This window comes from Gymnogyps californianus, chromosome 14 (assembly GCF_018139145.2).
Source record: "Gymnogyps californianus isolate 813 chromosome 14, ASM1813914v2, whole genome shotgun sequence".
Taxonomy (NCBI): Eukaryota; Metazoa; Chordata; class Aves; order Accipitriformes; family Cathartidae; genus Gymnogyps; species Gymnogyps californianus.
Window position 1 is genome coordinate 15,874,992 of NC_059484.1, and position 26,107 is coordinate 15,901,098.

Below are 26,107 nucleotides of genomic sequence, written 5' to 3' on the forward strand. Positions count from 1 at the left end.
ATGAGGGGACCACATTACTACTTCTGTTAGCACAGTATGTGTTAATAATTAATATTTTAGTGTTTGTATGATCAGTATTTCTATCTAAACATTTAGGTTTTTGGAAGAATAAAGAAGATGGATATACTTGTGGACAGCTCTCTACCTTTTGGTTTCTAAAATGAAATGTAAACTATGGTGTTACAGCCGATGATTTGTGGAAGGTTTTTGTATTTCTTCCATTTCTTCCTATGGTCATTGTTTAACTGATCACAGGCAGTTTTAGAATCAAGTAAACAGGGAGTGGCTTGGTTAGCCAGTTCTTAACTAGGTAGAAACAGATGATAGAATTCAACTAATGCAAGTCCAGTATTTGGATAAAACCCGTAACTCATTGCAGAAACTCAGATCTTGAGTGACTCTGTTTTTACCAGTTTTAGACAGAATGTGTTAATTACTGGTAGCCTTTACTACTTATGTCAGCAGAGCTCTCAGTTAACTTCTTGATTACTCTAGCAACTGCTTTGTAAGGCAATTTGAAAGGGTTTTTTGGTGTTGGCTTTGACATGTCCCGTTTACTCTGCAAAAGTAACAGGTTAGAGGCTAAATGGTCTTTATACACTGTTCCAGTTCAGGAGGCAGAAACTACTTGAAGCTTTGGAGCAGCTGTCTGGTTTTACCCTTAACAGCTTCTACTGTTTCTCTAACAGCTATTGACTTGTCTAGCCTTTTTAGCAGCAGTTTGGGTTAACACCATTTGAAGAGAATTTAATTGAATTTTAAAAAATTGAGTATCTCAGTTTGCTGTTGTTTCTGATGATAGTTTTCCAATGTTTGACTCCTTTTAAAAACATTTCTAATAGAAATGTTAGCTAACAAGTGAGTCGTCCACCAGCCCTCCAACCACCATTACACCTTGTTAAAATGCAGGGTTTCATTTTAGCAATTATTGCATGTGTATGTACCTATATATATGTGTACCTATATATGTGTGTACATATATATCTATAAAAGGCTTCCCAGCCCTTCTTACTGGACATTGTGCATTCGCTTTCCAAAGTCTGATTTCATTCTCTGTAGTAAGAGCAGAGTAGTCATTAATACTAAAGCAATTTTATAACACTCTGCAAAGTGAATACAAATGCAATTTCTGACCACTTTAAGCCTTGTTTACACAGACAAAGATGATACTGTCTTTAATTCAGGAGGTAAATTCCTTGCTACATAATTCTTGAAAGGCTTTTATTTTGAGGTGCAGTGGGTCTGATTTGTGCCTATAGGAGAGTTCTCGGTCGCCTGCCAAGGAGCATTACATCCTACCAGCTACATCTCATTTAGAAGACAAACGACCTCAGTTTGATTAGGCAGCAAGCCAATCTGAAGGACAAGTCAGGCAGCACTGAGTACAGCTTGCTTATCAATAATATGTGAATGATCCAACAAAAATACAGAGGTCCTGAAATGATGCTAGTTCCTTTGGGGGAAGGGGGATAGATGATGGAAAGAGGCAAATGGAAATTCTTTTTAGTCCTGGCACTTGCAACTGGGTTGGGTGAAGCTTTTTATTGGTGATAAAAGATACTGAATTTTCACTGAACTTCACACAGATAAAGAAAGAAAAACCCTGGAAATGTTGAAGGATTTCATGGCAGTGGGTTTGAAACAAACCATTTCCCTTCCGCTTGAAATATCTTATATTTTTAAACGATTCTCTGAATTGAGACTTGAAGTGCTTGATTTCATATCAAATGAGTAAAATGTGTTTTCAGATGAACTGAAATGATTTGTTTGTTTCTTCACTTTAAAAAAATTTCAGTATTCAAGTCCATTTGACCCGAAAGGAATTAAAAATATCTTGGACCTGCCAGAAAACTAAACAACTGCGTGTTGACCTGCCTCTAATCCCTCTAAAACCCACAGATATTAATCCTAAATTTATCTTGAAAAAGAAACATTAAAGCCCTGCCCGCGTGTGCTGGGGAGATGGCTTGCCTTGCAAACCTAGGCTCTCATCCCTGCGCTCCCTGGAGCTCGGATGTTGTTCACAGGCTGCGGCTCTCAGGGCTGGGGAGCGGGATGTGGGAGCAAGCCCTGGCTTCACCTTCCTAGGGGCAGTGGGGAACTGCAGCAGGAAGACCAGCCATGCTTTCTTTTCACTTTCCCCTCTTGCATTTGTGTTGTTCCAACTTCTGCCTCTTGATTTGCCTTCTCCCCAGAGAGTTGTGGTATCCATGCATCCATCCAGCTTCTTTCCTCCCTCCCTTCCTCCCCCCTCTCTCCATCCCTGGTACATGTTCATGAAGAGTGCTGCATTTCGGAAGCATCTCTTCTCAGTCGTCGTCGTCGGGACCCCGTTTCCCACCCACACACCGCAACAGGAAGGGCAGCGTTTAGCAGTTTGCCTTTTGTAGGGCCTGACAGATTCAGAGCTCTTGTACAAATGACAAAAGAAGCCTTTGCCCTTGATTTTGAAATGCCTTGGGAATAAACCTCGTGCGCTTGCACTGGAGCAGAGACTGGTTCTTTCTTTCAGGGTTTTTTACTGTCATTTTGAAGTTTAAGAAATGCCTGCGTCCTCCAAGTTAGCTTTGTCTTTCTTACAGTCTCTAATCAATTGCAGCTGGTTTTGTTATTGCAGAAAGTCCAAGCAGATTTAGCAACAAGGATATTTTCAAAACATAGGTAAAATTATAACTCTTCCTTGCTCTGATTCAAATCCTGCCGGTGTAAGTAGCCAAGGCATCGTACATTGCATTGCCATTGCTCAGACTGCCTGGATGATGTTTTCTTCTTGTGAAACTCAAATTAACCTTTTTTTTTCTGACTGACTGCTGATTTCTGGCATAATATTCTGAGATGTACCAGCAGTTGGTTGAACTTAAAGGTAGTTCAAGTTGCACAGATTTTTCACCTTAGAATTTGGAAAACTTTCTGCCTATGCTTTTCTTTACAAGGTGAAATGAGCAGACCATTTACTTTATCTAATTAAAAGATCATTATGATTATATAGAAGAACAGGAGCTGTTTGCATTGTCATTTGTGTGATACATTGATACAACTCATACACTCATACATCGATACATTGATACACTGTGATACAGTGATCTCATCTCACTGATGAGATTTATACTATGTTTGTTATACTTGACACTGAAAACATTTAATTGTATCATTTACAACTTTGTGAGACTTTATACCTGACAAAAGAGCTTCCCTTTTAAAAGGATGGAATAATTCCACTTTGAAACGTTACCAAAAGGCAAGATTTGTTGTTCTGTAGTTATGGCTAAAAAGCATTGGAAAGATGCATATTTGCTTCAGCCATTATTTTTCAGTAGTATTTCCAATGATGTATGGTTATTTTATGTATTTCTTTGTCTTTTTTCCCTCTTCTCACCCCCCCGCCCTGGCTAGGAATTTGACACTTTTTTTTTCACCTCTGTGTTTTTTAGTTTGTTTGTTAAGCTGTAATTAAACTTAATTTCCCCTTCTTGCAGGATAGTTGGCTTATGGAAAGACAACTGCCATCCCCTGTAACCTGTTGTTATTCAGGTCCTGTACCATGGTTTGGCATTTCATTCTGTTAAAAATGCAAGTGGGATTGTTAGACATGTCACCTACAAAGCCAGGGGGTCAGCTAGGCAGCTTACTTAATGTGCTAATTTGCTGTAATTTCATCATGCTTGGAATATAGATTGGACGTTTGAGTATCTCGGTGGTAGACTTGGACTCAAATAGCCCATAAACACTTTGTTAAAGCCTGGTTGGGGAAAGTAAGTTGTGGGTCAGATCCTGATCCTTTGCTCAAAGGGAAGCGAGAAGGCTTTGCATTTGGGACTTCAGGTGGGATCTCTGGGGCTCGTACAGCTTCGTGGAGCCGTGGCTCTACGCCGAGCGCCTGCGTGGAGATGTGGCTGAACTCTGCAGTTTAATTAATTATGCATTAGCTGCAAATGAGATTGAGAGCGTTGAGCTCCCTTTGTAGCTCTACGTGAGTCGTGTAAAACAAAGCCCACTTTGCACGGGTGCACACGTGCGGTTGAGGGCTTGCAAGGGACCGAGCTCTTTTCCTGGGGCAGCTGTGGGCTCTCTAAATGGGTGGGAAGTGGTAAGTCAGGCAACATGTTTTGAAAGTCACAGGCTCTGCAATACAGGCCAGTTTACAATGACTTGCCAAAATATTTGCAAGATAAGCATTTCCCAGATGCAATCAATTAAGTCAGTGAAACTTAGAAGTTGGCCCATAAATTAATTTTCTACAGAGTAGCTTTTTTTGCCCCTTTTTGAGCTTACTTTTAAGCACTGAGTTAGAAACATCTTGCTCATTCATTATTTGGTGGTAAATTGTGAAACCTGTGTTTGCATTAGTAAGGTTGATAGCTGAAAATTTTCCAAAGGATAACTTTTGCTGTTGGAAAAAATTTATGTTCAGTTCTCAAAGAAAGAGCTCCATTTCAACCAGGTCACACAGATTGGTTTGCCTGGCTGGTTTGCCATTCCTTTCATTTCCCCTTTTTGACTCTTATGTTGTAATATGAAAGTTAAAATTGTAACACAATATGTTTCACCATTTTGCAAAAAAACCCAAGTTTTAGCCTGGGGTATTCTGTTACCTCGCTCTCACTTAATCTTTTAACAGTGCAATTATCTCTCATCTTTATGTTATTCATTGTGTAACTGTGGCCCTGATGAGATCAATTTAGTTTTTAACTTTTCTTTTTAGTATTGTAATACCTTTTCTCTTTGTTGTGACATGCCAGAAAATATCTCCTTGGCAACATCTAGCTGTGGTTATTCTTAGTGCCTCTCGCCTGGCCGTTTGCCATGGCGTCCACCTGGCCATTGTCACTGCGCTAATTGGTTTATCCTTCGGAAAAGACAAATTTTTTTTTTCAGTTTTGAAAGTTCTCCTCTATTTTGCCACTTCGGTAGGTTTCAGCTTCGTTATTCTTTATAACTCTGATTCAGGCAGCCCTTGAGCGTGTCCTGAGATTTAAAGTCACTGTGCTGTTGCATAGGTGACAAGAAAGAAAGAGAACGGTGATTGTGCCTGTGTGTTTGCAAGAATGTGCATTCATTCTCTAAATATGGGACAATTGTTCTGTCCCAAGAAGGTTACAAGAATTGCTCTACAAAGGCCCAAATATACAGTATCTGAAATACTGTTAAATACTTTGAACTCCTCCTGATTTCAAATGCCACGACCAGATCATTCCAGCAGGAGTTCAGCTGCCATATCTGCTGGCCTTCTTGCAGCTGGAGGCTGAGACCTATTTTTGAGAGCCCAACCCAGCTTACCCCGACACCCGTGGCAAACTTCCCCCAGACAGATGAAAGGTGGAGCAGGCTCTGTGTTAAAATGTGATTTGACTAGAAACGGCATTACCGTAAATTAAGAGGCAGGGAGCTCGTAATGAGATCATATGGTTAGCAAGGCATGCAGCCCAAAAGTTTCCTTTTAGATTACTGCTTCTTTGCAGATAAGGGCAGGACGAGGATTCGTAACCTCGGTGAGGATGCCTGGTGCATGCCTGGTCTTTAGACTGCTAGTGTGGTCTTGCTTTTGGTGTATATAAAAAAGTGGAAGAGGAGGAATTTGAACACACACCCAAAGAGAGTTCTGCTGCAATAATTGCTCTTGGTTAAGGATTTACCAAGTAGCAGCCACTGTGTTAATCTGTGATTGAAGAAATCACAAGAATCCTATGAAAACTGAGCTCCAAGTTAAAATTGTGTCCTCCTGGGGCTGCTTTTTAAACAGGCCTAACTTTGTATCGTTGACCCAGTGCACGGTGTGTGATTTGCTTCTCTTGTTAGACCATTTTCAATTTGCTTTCACCTCACAGGAGCTCTCGTCCATTTTAATTCACCTTGCTGGATTTACCCAGTTTTCTTATGAATGATCTATAGCAGAAGGGTCCAAATGCAGACTGTAGTATAGGAAGGGGATTTATAAATTATGAAAGACTAATGTACCTGAGCAGGATGGTTAAGGGGGAGAAGAAAGACAAATAGAGGGCATTTGGAAAACGAAACAGAAAGCAAAGAGGAAGGTGAGCAGGGCTGTAAAACCAGCAGAAATAAGTTTAAAAAACAATTAAAAAAATCAGAGAAACTATTGATTAGCAATTGAACAAAACACATCACGACTGTGTGCAACTGGAATGAAAAAAAAAACCCCAAACTGAGGAACTTAAAAATGGGAGAAAAAAATTGCCAGGGGATAAAAAGCAAGATACGTTGACTGTTCATTGTTGCTTCCAACCTCCACAGGTTGGGCTTCAGCTTACCATGGAAGACAAATGAGGATTTTGGTAGAATACATGAACAGGCTAATTGGGGGCTAATTGGGGAGTCAGTTGATCACAGAGGACAGACGCGACAGAAGCCTACAGCATGCGAGTGGCAGGGAGCATTACAGAAAGATGACTTGTGATTTAAAGTGCAATTCCCAAAAGAGCAGTTCTTTGTCAAACTGTCGAGGGCGTTTGGTACTTTTCCAGAGGTGCAGATGTACTTGAGCAGTGGGAAGCTGAGAGCTAAAGCAAGTCCACCCTGCCTCCTTCTGCTTCCCTACCACACAGCCTGTTCCTCCTGCGTTTGCAGCACCAAGTGATGGATGGCCTCACGCCTACGCTGTGATCTCAAGTCCCAGGCTCGGAGTGGCATTGCCACCAGCTGCGGTGCAGCTGAGCAGGGGTGGGTGCCCCACGCTTCTGCGCCGTCGCAGCGCTGCACGCGCAGATATGCTTGCCACCGCAACAGAACGGGCTCCAGCTGTGCTTCACTGGTGTTCAGTCTGAGTCACTGGGGTTAAAAAGGAAGAAAAAAAGAAAAAAAACCACAACAAAAAAGCTGGTGGTTTGCAGCAAGCCACATGAAGGAATGGGAAGCCGGCAGTCCCTCCAGGAGCGTGTCCCAGGAATGGAGCTCAGCAGCAAAACAACACGTCAGAAGCGCTGGTCCTTGTGAGGCTGCAGAGAAGGTGCTCAGCAGTCGGCTCAGGTGTTTGTCTGCTCCTGCCGTGACAGATGAAGTGTCTGCAAAAGCAAACAAGCTGCATTTGAAATGGTGGCTGGCCAGTCTGAATGCTGCACACTCGTATTTGAAAAGAAATTCCAGTGAGTTACTGTGCTGACAAGCCGCAGGTGATGGCTGTGAACGCGACATGCAGTTCAGTCTCCCAGCTGCCTGTCCTGGTCTCTGCTCTGGACTTGCCAGAAAGTCCCCTTCCCCCTACCAGAAAGAGGAGGTAAAAAGTTAGAAACTACTTTATTAGGACAATATTGCTGCTGTGAGATTGGGGAACCCTAAAGCTGGTACTGTTAAAGTGCAGTAGCTTCATAAGGGACTCTTTAAGAACTGTAGGTGCAGCCGTATTTCCCTGAGCCTTTTTGAAAGGGATCATGAAAAAACAAAATAAGATCACAAGCTAGCGACTGTGCTTTGGGTGGATGTCCGAAAGGGAGTAACAGAAAACACAGGGAGAGGCGGTTTTCGTGGCAGGCAGCATGTTCGTGCTTCAGTAATTCACAGCATCTGTTTGAGCTTTGCCTGCCACGATGGGTAAGGCAGAATCAGGAGATGTCATGTAATTAGGTTTCTGTAAAGCGCATGATATCAAAGATTAATGAGCAAGGCAAAAATTCCCCAAAAATAAGGGGTTGTCAGACATCCCAAACTGTCACAGATGCAGAATTCTTCTGAAGACCTGCAAAGGCAAAACTGATGTTTGTGTCAATGTGAATTTTCCCTGTCCTAGAGATGGGGATCAGAGCCAGGCTGCATGATGCTGCCGTGGTGCTGGGTGTTCAGACCTGTAGTCCCAGCGAACATGGAAGCTCAGGTTGAGCCCAGATACAAAAAGTAAAATACCAGATTGAAAAGTGGAACAGTTTAGGTAAAAGATTGGAATATTGCACATTGCTCAGCAGAAGGGAGCAGAGGAGAGGGATCTTGTATAATGCTGTAAGCAATTTGCACCTGCACGGTATAAAGACCTGTCCTCTTCAGGTTTCAATGCACTCTACATATATTAATGCGTCATTGAGGCTGTCACAGCTGGGGACATTGTCTGGTTCTTGAGTCAGCAAACAACTAGGACTTTGCTGCCTAGGAGCAGCTAGGATCACTTGCCTGCATTAACTGCAAGCAAAAATGGAGGACACCCAAAAAAACCCCAGGCTGCAGCATCAAGCGGGATTGTGCACACGCTTTTCCCTCGGCAGTTTTGCTGCCCAGCTCTCGGCTGCCGTCTGCATCTCCCAGCGCCACGGGGAAAGTCTGTGTCAGAGGCAGGAGCACAAGCCAGGCTGCCTGGCTCCTGATTTTATGCTTAAGCCAGAAGCACAGGTTTCCCTTCTATCGACAACTTGGGCACTTTTTATTCCTTCACTGGAAGACAGTCTGCAGTGTTAGGAGAAAATCACTGAAATATCAATGAGTTCTTAGCTGGCTTTAGAAAAAAGAGGGGTTTTGAGGGATTTTTGGGTGAACTGTTAAAGTGCTGCTGTCCTTTTGATTTATTCTGGATGAGCAGCACAAGAGAAAAATACAGCCTTGTCTCTCAGTGGTTAATTTTCACAAATGTGAATTTTTCCTAGCGGGAGCAAGAAGATTTCAACACAGGCTATTGTTAGCCCCTGCAAATGCCAAGTGTATGCTCTTGGGAGATGGAGAACAAAGTTGGCACCAATAATTAGTGGCTGATGCACTGATTTGGCAAAAGTTGCTGAAAATGAACATCTGATGGAGAGGTCTTAGGATGATTTGGTAAAACACAGTGCAGTTTGAGATGACTTTTGGGATGTTATTGTGCAAAGTGCAGGGGTGATCAGAAGGAAGGTAACGTGGAAAATGTGAAGGAGGAGTTTGGTGTCTTTTTTAGTTCTTCGAGTTTTTCTCTTGAGCTTTTCTCGCATATTGTTAGCAGTACAATGATACAACAAAGTTACTGATGTTAACTAAGGAAAGTTGAGATGCCAAAACATGACAGATTTCTCATTTACTATAGATGCAACTTTGTTTCACTTCCTCTGCAGAGAGATACAGGTATTAATTTGATTTGGATGTAACTGTCATTTAGGAGCAAATACAATGTGGGTATAACATAGCATGGGCCAACAAATCCAACAGTTCATCATCCAAGAGACTGAGAGGCAGAGCAGCGCCGGAGGAGGACTCCATGCGATGTGTGGTCAGGCCGTGTGTGGAGGCATCCCTGGCTGTCCCATGAGAGCCTCCCGGGAAAGGACACTTGGTGGGAAGTTGGGATATGAATCAAAAGTCTTGCAGCTACTGTTGTAAATGTTTTGAGCTGTGCTGCTGGTCTTGGGGTGTTTCCAGCGCCAGCTGGAGCCAGTGCGGCTCACTCTCTGCTGGGAAGCACGTCGGGTCGGTGCCTCGGAGGTACCAGTACCCACTGGGCATGTTGTCTTGAGGGGATAACACTCAAGCGGTGACGGTAAATGTGGGTGTGGGGGAATTTTTATGCTCCAAGCAAAATTTAAAGTAGTTGGTTGGCACCCACTGGCAGCGAGATGACTCCCAGGGAACCTCCTGATAACTTTTCTCAGGAGTCAGCAGGACTGTAAGGGCTATCGTGTGACAGTGATGAAGTGAGGAGCAAAGAGGGAGGACAGGCAGTTTTCACTGCAGGATGGTAAATGCAGGATGGTAGGATCACATTTTGCCTCTGGCTGATTTACTCACAGCAGGAATAAAGATACTGCACTAGGAGTTAGTTTGACTTTGACACATAAGGGAAAGAAATGAAAGCACAAAAGCTCTAGGTACCTTGACAGCCAACCATCCGCCAAAATAACAGCACCTCCAGCCAGCAGAGCTGCCCGTCTGCAGCCGCAGCGCAGGGCTCCAGCTCTCCCCGCCTGCCCGGCACTGCTGTTCTGCAATAGCAGGTCTGATAGTTTTGGCCTTGCTCCTGATTACTGTAGTTTTTTTGTGAGCAGCAGAGAGAGGACACGACCTGCAGCCCCTGCCAGCCTAGCCTTACTTTTCTAGAGAGCTTTTAAGATTTATGGTCAAATTTTACAGTAACTGTGATATGCCTTATAGATCATGAATGTGTGATTGCCCCATGATCCCATAGCAAATCCCCTGAGACCGCTGTGATAGCTAGGTAATTACTTCTGGGCGCTAGCAAGGATTGACACTGAAGCTTTCCCGGTGGAGCAAACCATGAGCGGGGCTGGAGCTGGCTGCTTGGCAGGTTTTGAGCCCTGATAAAGAGCTGTCTCCATTGCTGCAAGGCCAAACTCATTCCCCCTCCACAGTAAACCTGGGAGTGACAGCTGGGCTCTGCGTGAAGAGTGAATTTTCATGCTGAATCATGGATTCTGACCAGACTAATTTTAAAAACTTGCGGCCCCAGGAGCAGAAGCTGCTGGGAGCCTTGAGGCTGGCAGTGAGAACATGGTGGTTGTGCTTATTAGCCGCATTAAATGCTGCCCGCCCAGGAGAAGGACATTGTGGCTCCGTGGGGATGTAGGACCACTGCGTGGGGCCTTCTGTCTGTCTGGTGAGTGAGTGGAGCTTGGGTCCTGCAGCTGTGGGTCTCGTGACAAAGATGTCCTTGGAGCTTGGTGGAGAAATGGTAAAAAGCTGCCCAGGCAAATGTGTCTTTCGGGGACTGTCCTTTGACTGGAGGTCTGTTCTAGGAGGCTCAGAGACAAGCATCTCACCGCCTTGGACACTGCACACACGAGGCACAACCTGAAGCACGGGGCAGTAAGGGACACTGCGGTGGGGGCCGGGGAGGCCGGGTGTGTGTCCCTCCTGGCAGCCGGAGGCTGTAGAGGTTGGTATGTTGTCACCACGGCGGGGAGCTGTGGGGGGCTCTGCTCAGGCTGCACATGGCCCAGGACCTGCTGAAACGGCAGCCCAAGGCAGTGGTCTTAAGGCAAGAGCACAGACGTTCTTGTCACGAGCCCAGTGATCTGGTGACTCATTCATCCCTTCCCAAGCAGCCAGTTTTGATATGAAAACTTCAATAAATGAAGATGGAGAATCCACTTTTGTAACATTTCCAGGAGTTGTTTCTTATTTCTGCTTTGAAGGTGATGGCTTTAGCTTCCTCCCTTTGCTTCCTATTATGTTTCTGTGAACTAAGCACTGGGAGCCTTTAATCAAGCCACAGCGCTCTCGCTGCCTTTCTTCGCCTCTCTGAGCAAGTCTTTTCCTGACATTCTCTGAAATCAAGAGGTTCTCAGTGGGGCTTCCAGGGCTTTTGTAATGCAAATGATAATGATATTAATGCTGATCATTGTTATTCTATAGGGTGAAATGTCAAGATTCCATATTTTCATGTTCATTTTTAGTAGGTAGGTGCCACATTAACTGTATCCCGTCCTGTCAGAGAAAGTGCTTTTCGTATCACAGGGACTATTAGAAATCGTTAGTAATAAAGTTGGCTGCTATTGTGCCTGATGGATTGGTCTTTGACATATAATAATGCAAAGTGACATGGCAAATTGGGAATGAAGGATGAAAAGCTGTTAAAAAAAAATGTCAACATAGCTATAAATTAATTAATTTCATATCTAAAATGTTTTCCTGAGTTGTAATGATAAAGAGGATCCATGTCGCTACTGTTGAATTGCATGTGTGTATCTAGGAAAGGAGCTAATGTGTTGAAGCAGGAGGGATTGGTCTGTTACTACCTGCCTGGACAGAAAAAGGCTATATTGGCAACTGCACTTGCCTTGAAGTAGGATTCTGTGGGCAGTAAGATCAGATTTGGAAGTATGTTGTCTATCTTTAATTGTTCTGAAATGGAGGACATCATTAGTAGTACAAGACCCCTGAACGGTGTATTTTTGTTACAAGTACTTTTAAGCAACAAGTATTTTAATGCAAACAGCTCCATTCTTCTCATCAAGACATTAGTATGACTTACTCTCCTTTTGGCCTTGTATTTATTACGGGGTATTACTTTGTAGAAAGTATTGCTTTTACTTCACAAAGTAAAATCTTTTGGGTCAGGTTTCTTTCTCATTTTGGTCATTTTTAGTTGACATTAAGTGAAACTAATGCTGTTATATAACACACAGCACATAACAAACGCTGCTACTTCAAATTTATACCAGCTTAGCTGAGACCTGAGCCTGAACCTCTCTTGGCTGATAACTCGTTTGTCTGTTTGATTTCAGCGGCTAACCTCACTAATTTGGATAGTGTCGACAGCGCGTTGAGCTTTATTGAAGACCGGGTGCATAGATCGAGGCAGCGCTATCGAAGGCATGCGACGGAGGATGATTACAACATTGAAGTCCTTCTGGGGGTTGATGACTCAGTTGTTCAATTCCATGGGAAAGAACATGTTCAGAAGTACCTGCTGACCCTGATGAATATTGTGAGTACAACCCCGCTAACTGCACTGTGGGAAGGCACTGAAAGGACAGGTTGGTTTAGCCATCTGAATAAGACGTAACAGATTTTTCTTATGGCAGGAGATAAAATAACTCTAGGAGGAAAATCCAGGCCACTTTCAGAAAAGCTGGAAGGGGAGAAGGAAAAGAAGAAAAAGGGGCCAAGGAAGTGTAAAATGTTCAAAGTCCTGCTTATGTGCTTTGGTGGATGGGGGCACAGGGTCAGGGGCTCAGGTTCTTGGAAGTCATTATGTTTTAGCTGTATATTCCCTTAACCTAAGCTCCCTGCTGAAAAACATGGTTTGGAGAACTGTCTTCAAATAAGGTTCTATTAGAAACTTCAACTGGCTTACACATTTTTAAAACTACTCAGTTAAATTCTTTGATTCCTCAACAACCACTTTAGGTCCCAGGCCACCTACCTACTCCTTGTTCACCCTGCAGTAAAATGTTATGCAGTATATCACTGAACTTTCTTAAATTGATTTAGTATTTACTCCATGATTGACATCTTTAGGTTTCCTTAGTTAAATATTTAATCTTCAGAACCATAGTCTTTGCAACAGACTATATAGTATAGTAGTGATGAAAGGAGACACTAGAGAATATTATATTTGAAAGAACCACTTTTTCTTTCTAAATATCAGCACAGCAGCCCTCTAGTACCCCGGTCAGTAAGCAAGGACTCTATTTTGTGGGAAAAGAATCAAGTTTTGAAAAATCATCTCTATTATAGATCAAAATCAAAATATGTTTTATTCTTCTGGCCAAAAAATAGAAGTGAGTGGTAGCCCCCTTCATAGGCAACTCATTCGGGGATGACTTTCTTCCGTCTCATTCTCATCTGGAACACGACTCTTCTCAATAAAACACACTTCTGTAAAAACTTTAGGTTCAGTGAATGTGTGTTCTTAGTGAAATATTGTTGAGTGAAAAATCGTAGGTCTGCTCTGTTTTTGACAAATAGAGTGTGACTGCTGAAGTTTACAGTCATGTCAAGAGGATGACTGTCTGTAGGTGACTTCTTGGCATTATAAACCATAGAGGCAGATATATGGAGAGAAATCTAGGCTATTAGGTACATTTGCCTGGGATGTATTTTTTCCAAGATGTATTTTTTTAATTATGAAGCTTGGTTTTTTCTTTCTTTATTACATTCTTTTAACAATGTGTGGAATGTCACTGTTTTTCACTTTAAATGAGAGGTGGAATAGAATTTAAGAAAATCCCTTGCGTGATATAAATTCAGTTGCACTGACTTTTTATAACAATATTGTAAATAGTTAAAAACCTACACTAACATTAGAGTTATAGGGTACTTAGTGTCTGCTCTGATGGCTGTAAATACATATATTCTAACAGAAATGACATAGTGAATTTCATTTATTTGTGTGGTTTGTTTCCTCTGAGGCTTAAAACAAAGTCTACAGTGAAACAGATGGCTTTATACATCTCTAAATTAACAAGCCAAAGAGGCCAAACCAGGAATGTGGCAAACAGGCTGAAATAGATTAAACAGGACTCTTTACTTATCATGTCACTTAAATCTATTTTTAAGAATTAAAATATACAGTAATGGTAAAGAAGCCATAAATGTTCCAGCTCTGGAATATACTTTTTCCTAATTTTAGCAAACCATCCAACACACAAATTGTAAGAAATAACAACTCTTAAGCATGCTGTCTCTGCAAGTGGTTTAGAAAGTGCAGCCTGTGTAACCGTACCCACAGGGCTGTAGCAGCTCTTGGCACAGGCAGTAGTTGTTCTGTTGGGAGATCTGAGGTAGAAACATGTCCTTTGGGGACTGGGATGTGTCCCTTGCCTTGTGTCCAAATACGAGGAGCTGTTTGAAATCCACAAGGCCTCTTGGGGAGGCTCTGGATAGTCTTTGGCAGCCATCAGTGTTGTCCTGTTCTTTCCTTCTTCAAAACTCAGCTGGTTTCTGGAGTCTGTATTTTAGCAGAGGGATGGGTGATGGTAACCAGTTCTGTTTCCAGCTGTCCAAGCATTGCTCCAGTATAGAAAGGCAAGAGGGGTTTGTTACTGCAGATACCAGGCGATGCTGGGGACCCGTATCATGTCGAGGGACATCACAACGCAGAACTTCTCCTTTCGGCAGTGTAGCTCCAGCTGGCAGCTCCTCCAGCTCTTCCCCTCATTGCTAGATGGATGCAAGGTGTATTTCTGTGTAGACCATTGCTTCAGTCTCCTTTGCTGAAATTCACACAGTGACTCCCCTGTTGTCCTCTCTTTTACCCCCTTGAGTAGTTGGTGGTTTTTTTGTAGAAAATGGACCCTATATAAAAAGCCTTGGGGTCTCTAGCTGTTAGGGGTTACATGTATGCAGTATGTTTCTAATGAGCTGCGTAGGTCCAAGGGTAGCTGAAAAAGAAGAGACAGCTAGAAAAAATTCCAGCTGTCGTCTTAAATCTGGTGAAAGATCCTACCATCACCATCAGATTGTGTGTACCCTGCTGGTTTTATGGATGTAATCAATTAGCTTCGTACAGTAACAAGGCATTAAGCATAAAATCAATTAGCTTTGTACAGTAACAAGGTAGTAAGCATAAAATCAAAGAATGCATAGTAAGTAAATAAAATAATAGTGGAAGTATTTACTGGAGGTAAGAGGGTGATCAAATAGTTGAATTTCTGTGATTCCAAAAATGAAATAAATCCCAGGGGAATCCTCTCTTATGCCCAGGCTCCTGGAGGCATGACATCACTTTCCCAGAAGCAACTCCCAGCATGGCTGCTTCTCCCCACTTTGCTTGATTTCACTGCGTGTGATGGTGCGAGCAGTTGTCCTTAATTAACTTTTCCCAGGGATCTTGGGTGGAACCCTACCACCAACCCAATCAAAACACTATTTTTTTTTTCAAGCCCAGTGCAATGACTTATTCAGTAAATCTGTTTTGTGCTGCTTAAGCGATGTGTTACAGTCCACACCTAAAAGCCATAAAGTGAGAAAAAACAGAGGCCGGGTGTCCTGGCTATCTTGAATAACTCTGCTAATATTTATCCCAAAGTTTGGAAATGAAGTCACTCCCAAACGAATGGTGATAGACGCCAGAGGATTTTTAACGCTTTGGGCTGCAGCCACGTATCGCCTGACTGTACGCCAGCCGTTTCACCACAGTGAGCGTGGCCTCTTGCCACCCCCATTTCATCCTCCAGTCATTTCCTCATACAAAAACTCTGGTTTCTCTTGACATCCTCTCTTTTCTCTGCTCGGCACCATCGGGACATTCAGTCCATCTTTGGAAAATATGCCATTGTTTTCGCTTTAGAGACCCTCGGCTGCCTCTTGCTTGCACCGTTTTCTTTCGTACGTCATGCTGTGTTTTTTCCTGGGAAGGATATTAGCTTGCACAGTCCTCTGCATTTCCAAGCGTGAGCCCACACATTGCACAAATTAACTTTGTATTTATAGCATGCAGGAGCATTGCAACAGAGGAGAGATATTTGGGCGGTATCTTGCAGCTCTGTAGTTTACTCAAGAGCGTGGAAGGTAATTTAATTTCAGCAAGAAGGTGGCTAAAAATCCCAGGGATTTTATCTGTTCGTACAAGTGTTTGGAAATATTAGAAAAGCGCAAGGCTACAAGCGGCGTTGGAGAATTATCTTGTTCCTTGGGAAACAAAAGGATTTCACTGCAGGACACTTTGGGAGGAGGAGCAGGGTGCTGAATGGGCGTTATTGAGCTAAAGTGGGTATTGATGGTAACCAGCCAAGGGGCTGAAATTCTCTGATTGTTTCATAACACTCTTTAAAATAGTTTCCAGGATTAAGCAGGCGTTTTGCCACCTGCTGTGGAAGAGCAGCTGACCCGAGACTCACCAGTACATTTACCTGGCTGGCCCTGTGGTATTGTGTAGGGTGAATGTTTCAGCCTCTACAATCCTGTGTTTAGGGTCACATCCAGGATGGATATCTTCAAAACAGAATTCCTAAAGAGGCAGCAGTAGAATGTGTGATCTTAAAATATTTTGGCCATTCCAAATAGCAAAGTCTCATGAAATAAGCTCAATTGCAAATGGTTTTGAATGTATTGACTCCATCTGTCTTGACTTCAAGTCTTCAACTTTAATGCCCCTCTTCAAATTGTGGGTTTTTTCCCAGTGAGGCCCCTGATTTAGCTTTTTCTTCTAGCTTTTGTCTTTCTTCCTCCACTATATTCCTCAATTCCTCAACTACCTCATTTTCTAATGCTGGCAATTGTCATCTTTGTATATTTTTTGGAAGAATTTGTCTACAAAGTATGTACATTTTTTGATTTTTGGACAATTTCCAGGGGCAAAAAAAAAATCTAATTTCCTTTCCATTCCTTTACTCTAAAATATGTGATATTGCAATATTTAGGGGTTAGCCTCTGTTACATCCGTGTAATGGATATATGGCCAAAATGTTTGCGATGCTAAAACCCATCTCCTCCAAGTAGATAGCTGCCTAACTGCCATTATTTCAAAGGGAAATAGACCCTAAATAGGATTTATGCCTTACTCTGGGTTAGGTTTATCTAGGTATTTAGTCATTTACTTGCCTTTGAAATCAGTGAGAATCAGTTTTAAAAATTAGCCCATGGGATTATGTCTCTCCCAGACTTTAAGTGAAACTTCAGCTCCAGAACAAATACATTAAACAACTTTTCATTTGAATAACTGAAATCAATGGGAGTTATGCAGCTGGGGGCTTTGGAAAGTCCCTGGAGTCTTTCACCTGCATCTTTCAGCACTACATGTGTCTTTGAAATTGTGGCCCTGAGGCACTTTTGAATATGTTATCTGTCCTCTTTAATAGGATGTACATGATACTACTATTATAGATGAGATTTCTGCTTTCGTATCTCTGGCTGATGAGGGATGAAGATTTGCAGGTACAGAACAGCAAGTTCCTAATGAGAGGAAAGGGCAGAAATGCCATCGGTTTCTAACTGGCAGTTGGATGAAAACCTGAAAGCATGTCTAATCCAAGCTGTTAAAAAGAAAGTGATGATTGAATGCTTTGAAATAATGGTGCACCCTGTATTCAGAATCGTGCTTTTTAAACTAGAAAGCATTTTTTTAGACGGGAAGGATATTTCAGTAATATACAATTGACTGGATTTTTAAAAACTAAATAATTTATAAGCACCAATGCTCATTATTTCAAATCAGTTTATTTCAATATGTACACTTGAGATCTGAACTAACTCTAAGAAGTTCCACAAGTAACAAATGCAAGTCCAGTTCTATTCATCTGAGGGACTTCAGCCGTCAATAGTTGAATTATAGCTTGTTTGAAAATTTAAGTGTATGTATGTGAGTTAACGCCACATTTAGACTGTTCATTATAAACCAGTAGCTGTGACTAGTGAGAAGAACAGTTTCTGACGAGGCCTCAGGAGATTATTTTTATTCATTATCTTGATTGCCACACTACAGTGGAAGTTGTACTTGTGATTGGGCATTCAGGAGGTCCCGCAGGAAATACCCTCTCTGAACTCTTACAGGTTTTATTCATTTTCACAGGGGTATTCTTTCTAGTGTCAATTAGGTCAGCATTGCTCATTATTATTAACTGCAATGTGCCTTGCTGCCCTATTGGACATAGCACAGAGCATCACACAGGGTTTGGTACCATCCTTGAGGTAGAGGGTACTTACTGTTAAAAGATAGATTTTTCCTTTACTCCAAATACCAGCATGAACTTTAGCTGTAAAGGTTGCAGTCAGGGACTTTTGAGTTGTGAAAGTGTGGTTTGTGTGATGGAGTATGGATAATTAGTATCAGCTTTCAAATTTTGGATGCTTTTCTCAAGCAAACCACTTAGGTTTGAAGAGGTCACCATATTTATTGCATTGACACCACACCCCTATCCCTTGTAGTAATATAATAAATGAATGCTTAATTACGGTATGATACTATAGTTGATTTTATTAAAGTGATCTTGAGACAGTAATTCAGAAAAATACTGAGTCTTTTGGTGCAAAGGTAATTTACAGTGTTTAGAGAAACTTCTCAGAGCAGTGGTTTGTGGGCAAGAATGAGGAGTTCCAAGAGCCTGAGGGAAGAACTAAGAAAAATAAATTAGTCATGAAGTCAGAAAACAGAGTCTATGACCTTTCTGAAGCCAATGTTACAGTCAAAGATGAGATAGAGACCCATAACACGAAGCTACCTAGTGCCTTGCCAGCACATCTGCTCTGGGGAATGTTTTTCATTTTGATCAGAAGCAGCTAACTTGGACTTGGTAACATCTACTGACTCTCACACCAGGGAAGGTAAATCAGGACTCGGACTCGTATTTGCATACAAAATGCCAGATTCTTATCTCCGTTTCGCAATGTACATTGCCAAGCTCTTCTAAAACTGCCTGTTGCCTGTGGTTTTGAGCAGAGTGATAGATGTTTTCCAAATCTGAGATCACAGTTTGACCTTTAAGTTTCATGTGTGTTGTGTGCTTTCATTATTCTTTTTTCCTTGTGACGCTCAACAAAGATTTCAGAAAAAAGAGTTCCTCTGAGGAAATGAGGAAATGCCTTGTAAGGACTAGAAAGGGAGACTGGGAGCCCTGGATTTTGCCTGATGACTTTCTATGTGACCATAGTTTATCCACCCGAGGAATTGATGTAATGTTATTCCTGTGGGATTAAGATGAAGCTTTGGGAATGTTAGAAATGTTAGTTTGAGATCTTCAAAAGCATAAAGGAGGTGATGAAAATCAAAGAGGATAGTGGTGTTTGAAGTGGGAACACAGAAAAATAAAGTGAGAGGAGAATGCTTTTGGGAGGGTCAGATTACAAGTTTGTGCTCAGTATCCACCATGACATTTCTGGTTCCTATTCTGTAATTCAAAACAGCCATTTCTTACAGAAATAGACAATCATTGGATGCCCACCAGGCACCGAGGCTTTACTGCAGATAATTATGATCTGATGAATGAGCTGCATCTCGGGCTGGCCTCAAACAATGGCTTGCCAGGAGCTCTGCCATCCCATGGGGAAGGGGCTGATGCTCTCCAGCTCCTCCACTATCGCTCTGGCAGAGATCCACACATGGTCCCCGCTCTGCCCGGGAGCCTGTAGCCATCGGTAGTTTCTGTGGCAGTAGTTACATAAGGATGTTGGGTGATCAAGGAGCAGTCTAATTGGGCTGGATGGATCAGCAATTTGTGGTGGCTGAAAAGCCAGATGCATAAACTGCATCTTGTATTGTGCCCTCTCCAAATGGTTAGATATGCCCTCTGACGGCCGCTGTAGCTGGGTCAGATCCGTTTGAGGTTGATGGTAGCCAGAGGTTGAAACTATTAGATGTCCGTCAGGGGTGCGTGCTCAGGGAGCCTGAGGAAGCGGTGCTTACCCAACCATACGGTGCAATGCATGGAGCCGCAGAGGGTGCGCCTCGGGATGAACTCAGCTGCGATGATTTATGGTTCAATGGGATGGAGCCGCGTTGTGATGAAGTGGGCTGTCTTTTGCGTAGCAGATGCTAACAAACTTTGCAAGGCTGGGAACTCCTTCAAACTGCATGAATGAGTTTGCCGACGACTTGCCAAAATACACAGATTATTCTTTCTCCTATTGCACATTAGTTTAATTAGAGATTCAGGGAACCACCTGACTTTCCCTAAAAATCCTGCCAGCTATATCAGCAGGTGACCCACTCTGCACCAAGACTAGCAGAACTGCAGGCTGTTTATTACTATTTGTGTTACAGCAGTTTTCAAAATTCCCTTTTAGGATTGGGCCCCGCTTTGCCCAATAATAAAAACTTTGCAGTGCTTCTTTTACAAAGCATGATGCATCTCACAGATGCTTAGCTTGTCTTTAGTTGGGGGTTTTTGATGTATTCTACGTGCTTACTGTGCTGACTTGAAACTTGCTCAGGGTAGAAGAATTATAAAATAAGCAGAGAGGGACAGAAGAAAAAAATAAAGTCTTTGTTTTTCTTCTGTAGCACCAATCTGTGCCAGCCTGATTTCTAAACAGAAACTTTAAATAGAAATGCGTGTTTTGCTTTGACTGAAATATCACAGAAAAATAAACCAAAGTTATCCCAAAATAGTTTGTGAACTACAATAGCTTGATGAAAGTCTCTTTACAATATTCCACCATGCTTTGAATTTCTTGAGATTTACCCAGCCTTCTTCATCACCCTCTATAAATGCTGAATCACTGTAGGACATCTAACAAGACTTACTGCATTCACTGCCTTCAGTTCAGGAGCTGTGATTTTGGGATCGTCTCTGTGTACTTTCTTTTCCTATGCAGCAACATAATTTTAGACTTACTGATCTAAGAACTAATCTAAAATCTACTACTAATCTAAAAATCAGGAGATTGACTCTGATTTTTCTTGTGTTGATATAAACCAGAATGTCCTACTGAAGTACCTGGAGATGCAGTGCTGTAAAAGGACTATGTAATCATTTTCACATCTGTGTGTATGTATTACACAGACATCTGAACATATATATCCATTGTCTGATTATCTCTGCTTTGAAATAAACATTTCAGCAGTTGTGTTGGATGAGAGCCTGGAGCTTTCCGATTCCACAGGTTGGTTGGTCATTTTGTGCCCTATACAATGAACTGCATTAGCTTAACTCTGCTTGCCTGTTGAAATAACAGGTGGTAATTTGAAGAGTCTGAGCTAGGGATTGTGGAGGCCCTTTCAGTGTGTGCACTTTTCATGAACGTTTGAGAGCACAACATTCAGTCGCTTGGATCTCCTATCTTTAATAACTTCCTGAAACAAATAGGTGCAATTTAGGCCATGCTGAAAAAAAGAAAAGCATCTATTTCAGCATATTATCTATGTGCGGTGAGACACTACTAGTACAGCCATAGTTTAGCTTAGAGAAGGGTGCAGAGGGTTCAATTCAGCTGCTGTGTGAAGAGGGCTTGAACTCATCCTTATTAATGAAACCAGACCCAGAGCTTTGAATTGACCCACTGTCTTGCAGAAAATCCGGTATCCCAAGAGAACCAAGCAGCTTTTTACAGTGCTTGTGCTTTTCTGTTCATTCACAGTTTGTTTGTTAGATGTCATTTGCATGAACAGTCAAACAGTGTTTCAATTCTGTTCCATCAATGTTTTCAAGCCAAGTTTCATTTTGGCATGCAACAGCGATACGGTTGTTCTGTTACTCAACTATTGTTAAAAGAGGCTTAGGTTAAATTCTGGAAGTTAATGAGAGAGTGGTGTGCAGCAATTTGGATTATGCTTTATGAACTAATTAAATACTTATTTACATGCTGTGTTTACTGTCCTCTATACACAGGAGTTTTTGTTCAGTACTCATTTCATGTATAGCTAATTCACAGCTTATTTCAGCCTCATATCCTTGATGCGTGTGCTTTCTTCCCACCACACAAAGGGTGAGGCAAATTAATATCCTTGCCTCCTTTGACGACACACAAGGGTCTTTTTCCTGGGTGAAAGAATTTTTGTAAAGCAAACTGCATGTTTATGTCTTACCTCTTTATATTCTGTGTTCAGTAAAGGTCCTCAAAGTAAAAGTAAAAGATTTTTTTAAATACAGGAATATAAAGTTAGTCTTCTAAAGTCTTATTTAGACATACAAATAAATGATCTAATTTCCAGAGGTATTGTTTACAAAGCAGACCTGAACAGATCAACTACTTCTACGCCACAATGAAAATAGTGGCCCCTGAAGCCAGTCATAGCGACGGGCTCCTCACCCACCATCTTCCAGCCAAGGATCTGCTCATCAGCCGGTCACGAGCCTGGATCCCGGGCATCCCACAGCATGTTCTGCAGGTGCCCGGGCAGATGCCCTGCAGGGTGTGAGTCTGCTCCTGGAGCCGTGGTTCAGCCACGCTGTCTCCTAACCATCAGCGCAGGACGCTCAGGACTTCTGAAAACTTGGACTTTTACCAGGCATAAAATTAGGCTCTTATATCCAAAAATGCTGATAAAATGAATTAAAATTTACTTTAAAATGTCAATGGGGATTGCTTAGCAAAACCTACACCGAAGTATTTAGTTTTAATGATTTTTACAGAGATAAAAGATGGGCCATTGAAACTAGGGCTGTTTGAAGAAACAGGACATTATTTACTATGTTTCTAATGAAAGGTTTTCTGAAAATTGCTTATTAGCTTGTGGTAATGAATCTATTTTGTAGGAATAAATGAAATTTAGGTCCAGCCAGCAAAGCAGTCCAGTTTGGTGCAACCTTTACCAAGGGAAGGAGGTTTTAGGAAAGACACTTGCCTTGCAGGGAATCTCATCTGCGTCTTCTAAGTTGTAAAGCTAAACCCCTGCTATTTGGCTGAGTCTCATGCAGTCTTCATCACTGAATACCTAAATCAGCCTCTTTAACAGTTAATATTTACCTAGCTTGCTTGTATCAGTGTTTCCTAAGTAATCTTTATACATCCACATTTCATTCTCTACTCTAAATATTTACAGTTTTCTTTTCAGTGTTCCTAGGGTGATTTCCCCGTGTGCATGTTCGGTTATGTAGCTCTAGTATAAAAAAAAGACGACAGCTTTTAATTTGCTGGCATTTTGTAGCTTTTGTTCTGCTTGCAAAGTTTAACATTGATTAGTTTTGACACACAATAAAGCCAGCCCATGTGGCCGACCGTGCTTTTTGAGGGAGGTATATCCTCTTGTCAGAGTGTGATATGATGGGTCCCAGATGGAAGAGTTACAGCTGACCTGATCCAGCAAATGGCTCTCAGGAGAGAGGTCCTATCCCTCTGCTCACTCATCCCCTTCCCCATGCATGGTCTTGCCCAGCAGAGAGCTATTCAGGATTTTGCTGGGATTATTGTCCTCTGGGCTCCAGCGGGCACACACAGCTGGGATGAGGTAGGGAGGAGCTGGGAATCTTCCTTCTTAGCAACACTAGCTGTTAGATCAGCTCAGTTGCATTGTGTAGGTGCACCATGATACGTATAAGTCTGTTTAGGCTGGCACTTAAATACCTGTTAATATGAAGTCTCTGATGTGTGTTGATTTTAAATGATTTCCTGAATTATGGCCTGTTGGGAGGCTACAACAGAGTTTAGAAAAGAAAACATGCCCTCTCGCAATGGTGGAATTTTAATTTTCCCCGTTTTATATATGATCACAAAGTGATCTTTGGCTTAATGACAGTGCATAAAAGGTACTGCTATATCACTGCTTTCATAGTTACTTCTTGCCAGTACCGTGGTTAAAGTGCTGAACTCTTTTGCAGGTTAACGAAATTTATCATGATGAGTCCCTGGGTGCTCACATTAATGTTGTCTTGGTGAGGATAATCCTGCTGAGCTACGGCAAGGTAAGTAAAGGTTAATTTAAATGGAGGATATCAATATCTCTGAACTTCATTCTTTTATGAACAATGTAGTTACTGGTGACATGTATCGGGTTTGTATTTTAATTCATATATTGTCCTTACCAGTCTACAATATAAAGAACTTTTACGTTTATATATATATGTTTATCATTTGAACTTCACATTTCAAATAATTTCAATTCCTTCTGGGTTTTCCCTGTGTCATTTTAAGTTGCTGCTTAGCTCTGGCAGTCTATCTTTTCAGATTTGTTTGGAATAATCCGTGAAACTTAGTGAACATTTTGGTTCCTAAAGAAAACATGAGGTGTTGTGGTAGAACTGTATGTAACAATAAACACAAGATCAGTTCTGCAAGATGCTGAGGGCTACAGCCTCATTCCAAGAACTCATTTAAAGTTGTGCTTAACATTAGCGGAGCTACATGTGTGCTTAAGTTAAGTGTGAGTTCTGTGGGATAGGGGCCAGAAGGCAAGAGCTCTGCAGATAAAATCTGTAATTAAGAATACCAAGTGTTCTTTCTCTTGCTGTTTTTATGGAAGGAGTTACTGTACAGGAAAAACTCGGGTAAAGAGGAATGAAATGCTAAATGGTTTTCAAAAGTATTGAACTGTTCAGTACCTGTGTCCTATTTTTGCCAAATCAACGTGAAATTCCATGGAAACAGGAACAGGGCGTTTCAAGTATGTTGATAAATGTTTTGGTTAAGGACATGTGATTTTAGTGCTCTCTAATACAGCAGCATGGCCAGCTGCTCAAAGCAGACTGTTAAAATCTAGTGTACCTTTCTGTGACTGGAGTTGCTGGCGTTTGCATGTTCATGTAATAAACCTGGGTTCTGGAAAATTCCCGTTATGTTCATGCAAGTTGCTGAAATGCTGTCAGTGAAGAGCCAGCACAGACAGTGTCAGTGGTGAAGCTCACTGACATTCACCAGTTTACCCTGCTCGGCATCAGCTAAGAATTTTCCTCCCTGGTGCAAATAAGGGAGCTCTGAGTTTTAGTCTGGACTCTGCTGGAGACCAGTTACCTGGATTTGGGATAAATTGTTCTGTCGGAGCTTCCCCATCTGAGAACTAAACACACCGATCCATCTCGGCTCTTCCTGCAGTGATGTAGATGATGACATAGGTACGTGTTTTGGATAAGCTTGATCAGATGTGTGTCCTAAAATAAAAGGTAAAAAAAGTCACATTTGCCATTTTGTGTTCGAAAGTTCATGGTGTGTGTAGTTAACATTAAATTACAAAATAAATGAAATATCTTTGTGATTGCTGTAATGACAGCAATTTGAGGGATTGCAGATTGACTAATAATTCTCAGAAAAATCTGATATTGCAGTAGTGGCAGCCGCCAGCAGAATTAGCGCATGGGCTAGTCACTTCTTTGCTGTCCTTATTTCATAAGTATTTCGTAATTGTTATGCGTGTCCATCTTTAGCTCTATAGATCTGCACCAGTCTGAACTCTGATAACTTCTGCCATTTTTCTGATGGCAGACAATAGCTATGGTAGACCTCATTTCACCTGAGGAATCTTTATTTTCTTGTGAAGAATAAAGCGTTGTCCATTGATAATTTGAAAGTTATCGATTTCATATTAATCTTCTCTAGAGAGGAGAGTGGGGTGGAGTGTGGAAACCTTCACTTCTTGGTGGGTCTTTGGCCACATCACAAAAATAGCCATTGCAGGTAGCACTATGTAATCTGCTTGTGGATAGTCTACTTCTGGATTCTAGATCCATAATCCGCAGTGGACGATGTTTTAGTTCTTGTTGAAGTTATCCTGCTGGTTTCAGCAGGGCATTAAATGGAATAGTTCTAGTATCACAAGCTTGCCCTAAATAACCATGAAGATAATTTTTTTTGCATTTCTGTATCTGATTCTTATTTATATGAAAGGCAATTTATGGCTTTCTGAAGAAAGTAAAATGAATGTAAAAGGTATCATTTCAGAGCTCCTCCACCTGATGGTGTAGGAGCCTGCATGCCCTGGCTGTATAAGAATACATTTTTTTTAATGTTCATGTTTTTAAAGCTCCTGGTCAGAGGACTAGTACCAGGGAGTAGAAGGTGAGGAGGTTTTTCTTCGGAGGGTTGGGATTATTTAGCAGTGGAAAAGCAGAGAGAAAAGGTATATAGTTCTTACTTTCTGAACCTGTTCTGAGGAATTAGAACAAAGCCTTCAATATTTTACTATCCCACACATCAGCACTAACAATTTTTAGGAATATATATTCAAAGTACATAATAAAAGGAAGGGCGTGTGTACAAGTTAAGGCAGTGCATGAATGAAGCAGCCTGGTTGGCTTCACAATATGAAAATATTATCCCAGTCTTGTTTGAGTAAGCATTTCTTTTGAAAGCATGTAGCTGATATCTTCAGATTCATTTGCTTCATTGTAGGCAATTTATATATATTATCAAGGGTGCCATTTAAATAATCATAATA

At 41.7% G+C, this 26,107-nt stretch overlaps 1 protein-coding gene across 1 annotated transcript in view; it reads left to right on the top strand.

Moving 5' to 3' along the window:
- Positions 1-26,107, top strand: part of ADAMTS2 (ADAM metallopeptidase with thrombospondin type 1 motif 2) — a 191,091-nt gene that overhangs the window by 117,197 nt on the left and 47,787 nt on the right. Inside the window, exons 4-5 of the mRNA XM_050905562.1 lie at positions 12,147-12,349; positions 23,559-23,642. Of these exons, the coding sequence (XP_050761519.1) occupies positions 12,147-12,349; positions 23,559-23,642 (287 nt within the window). The remainder of the gene's footprint in view (positions 1-12,146; positions 12,350-23,558; positions 23,643-26,107) is intronic.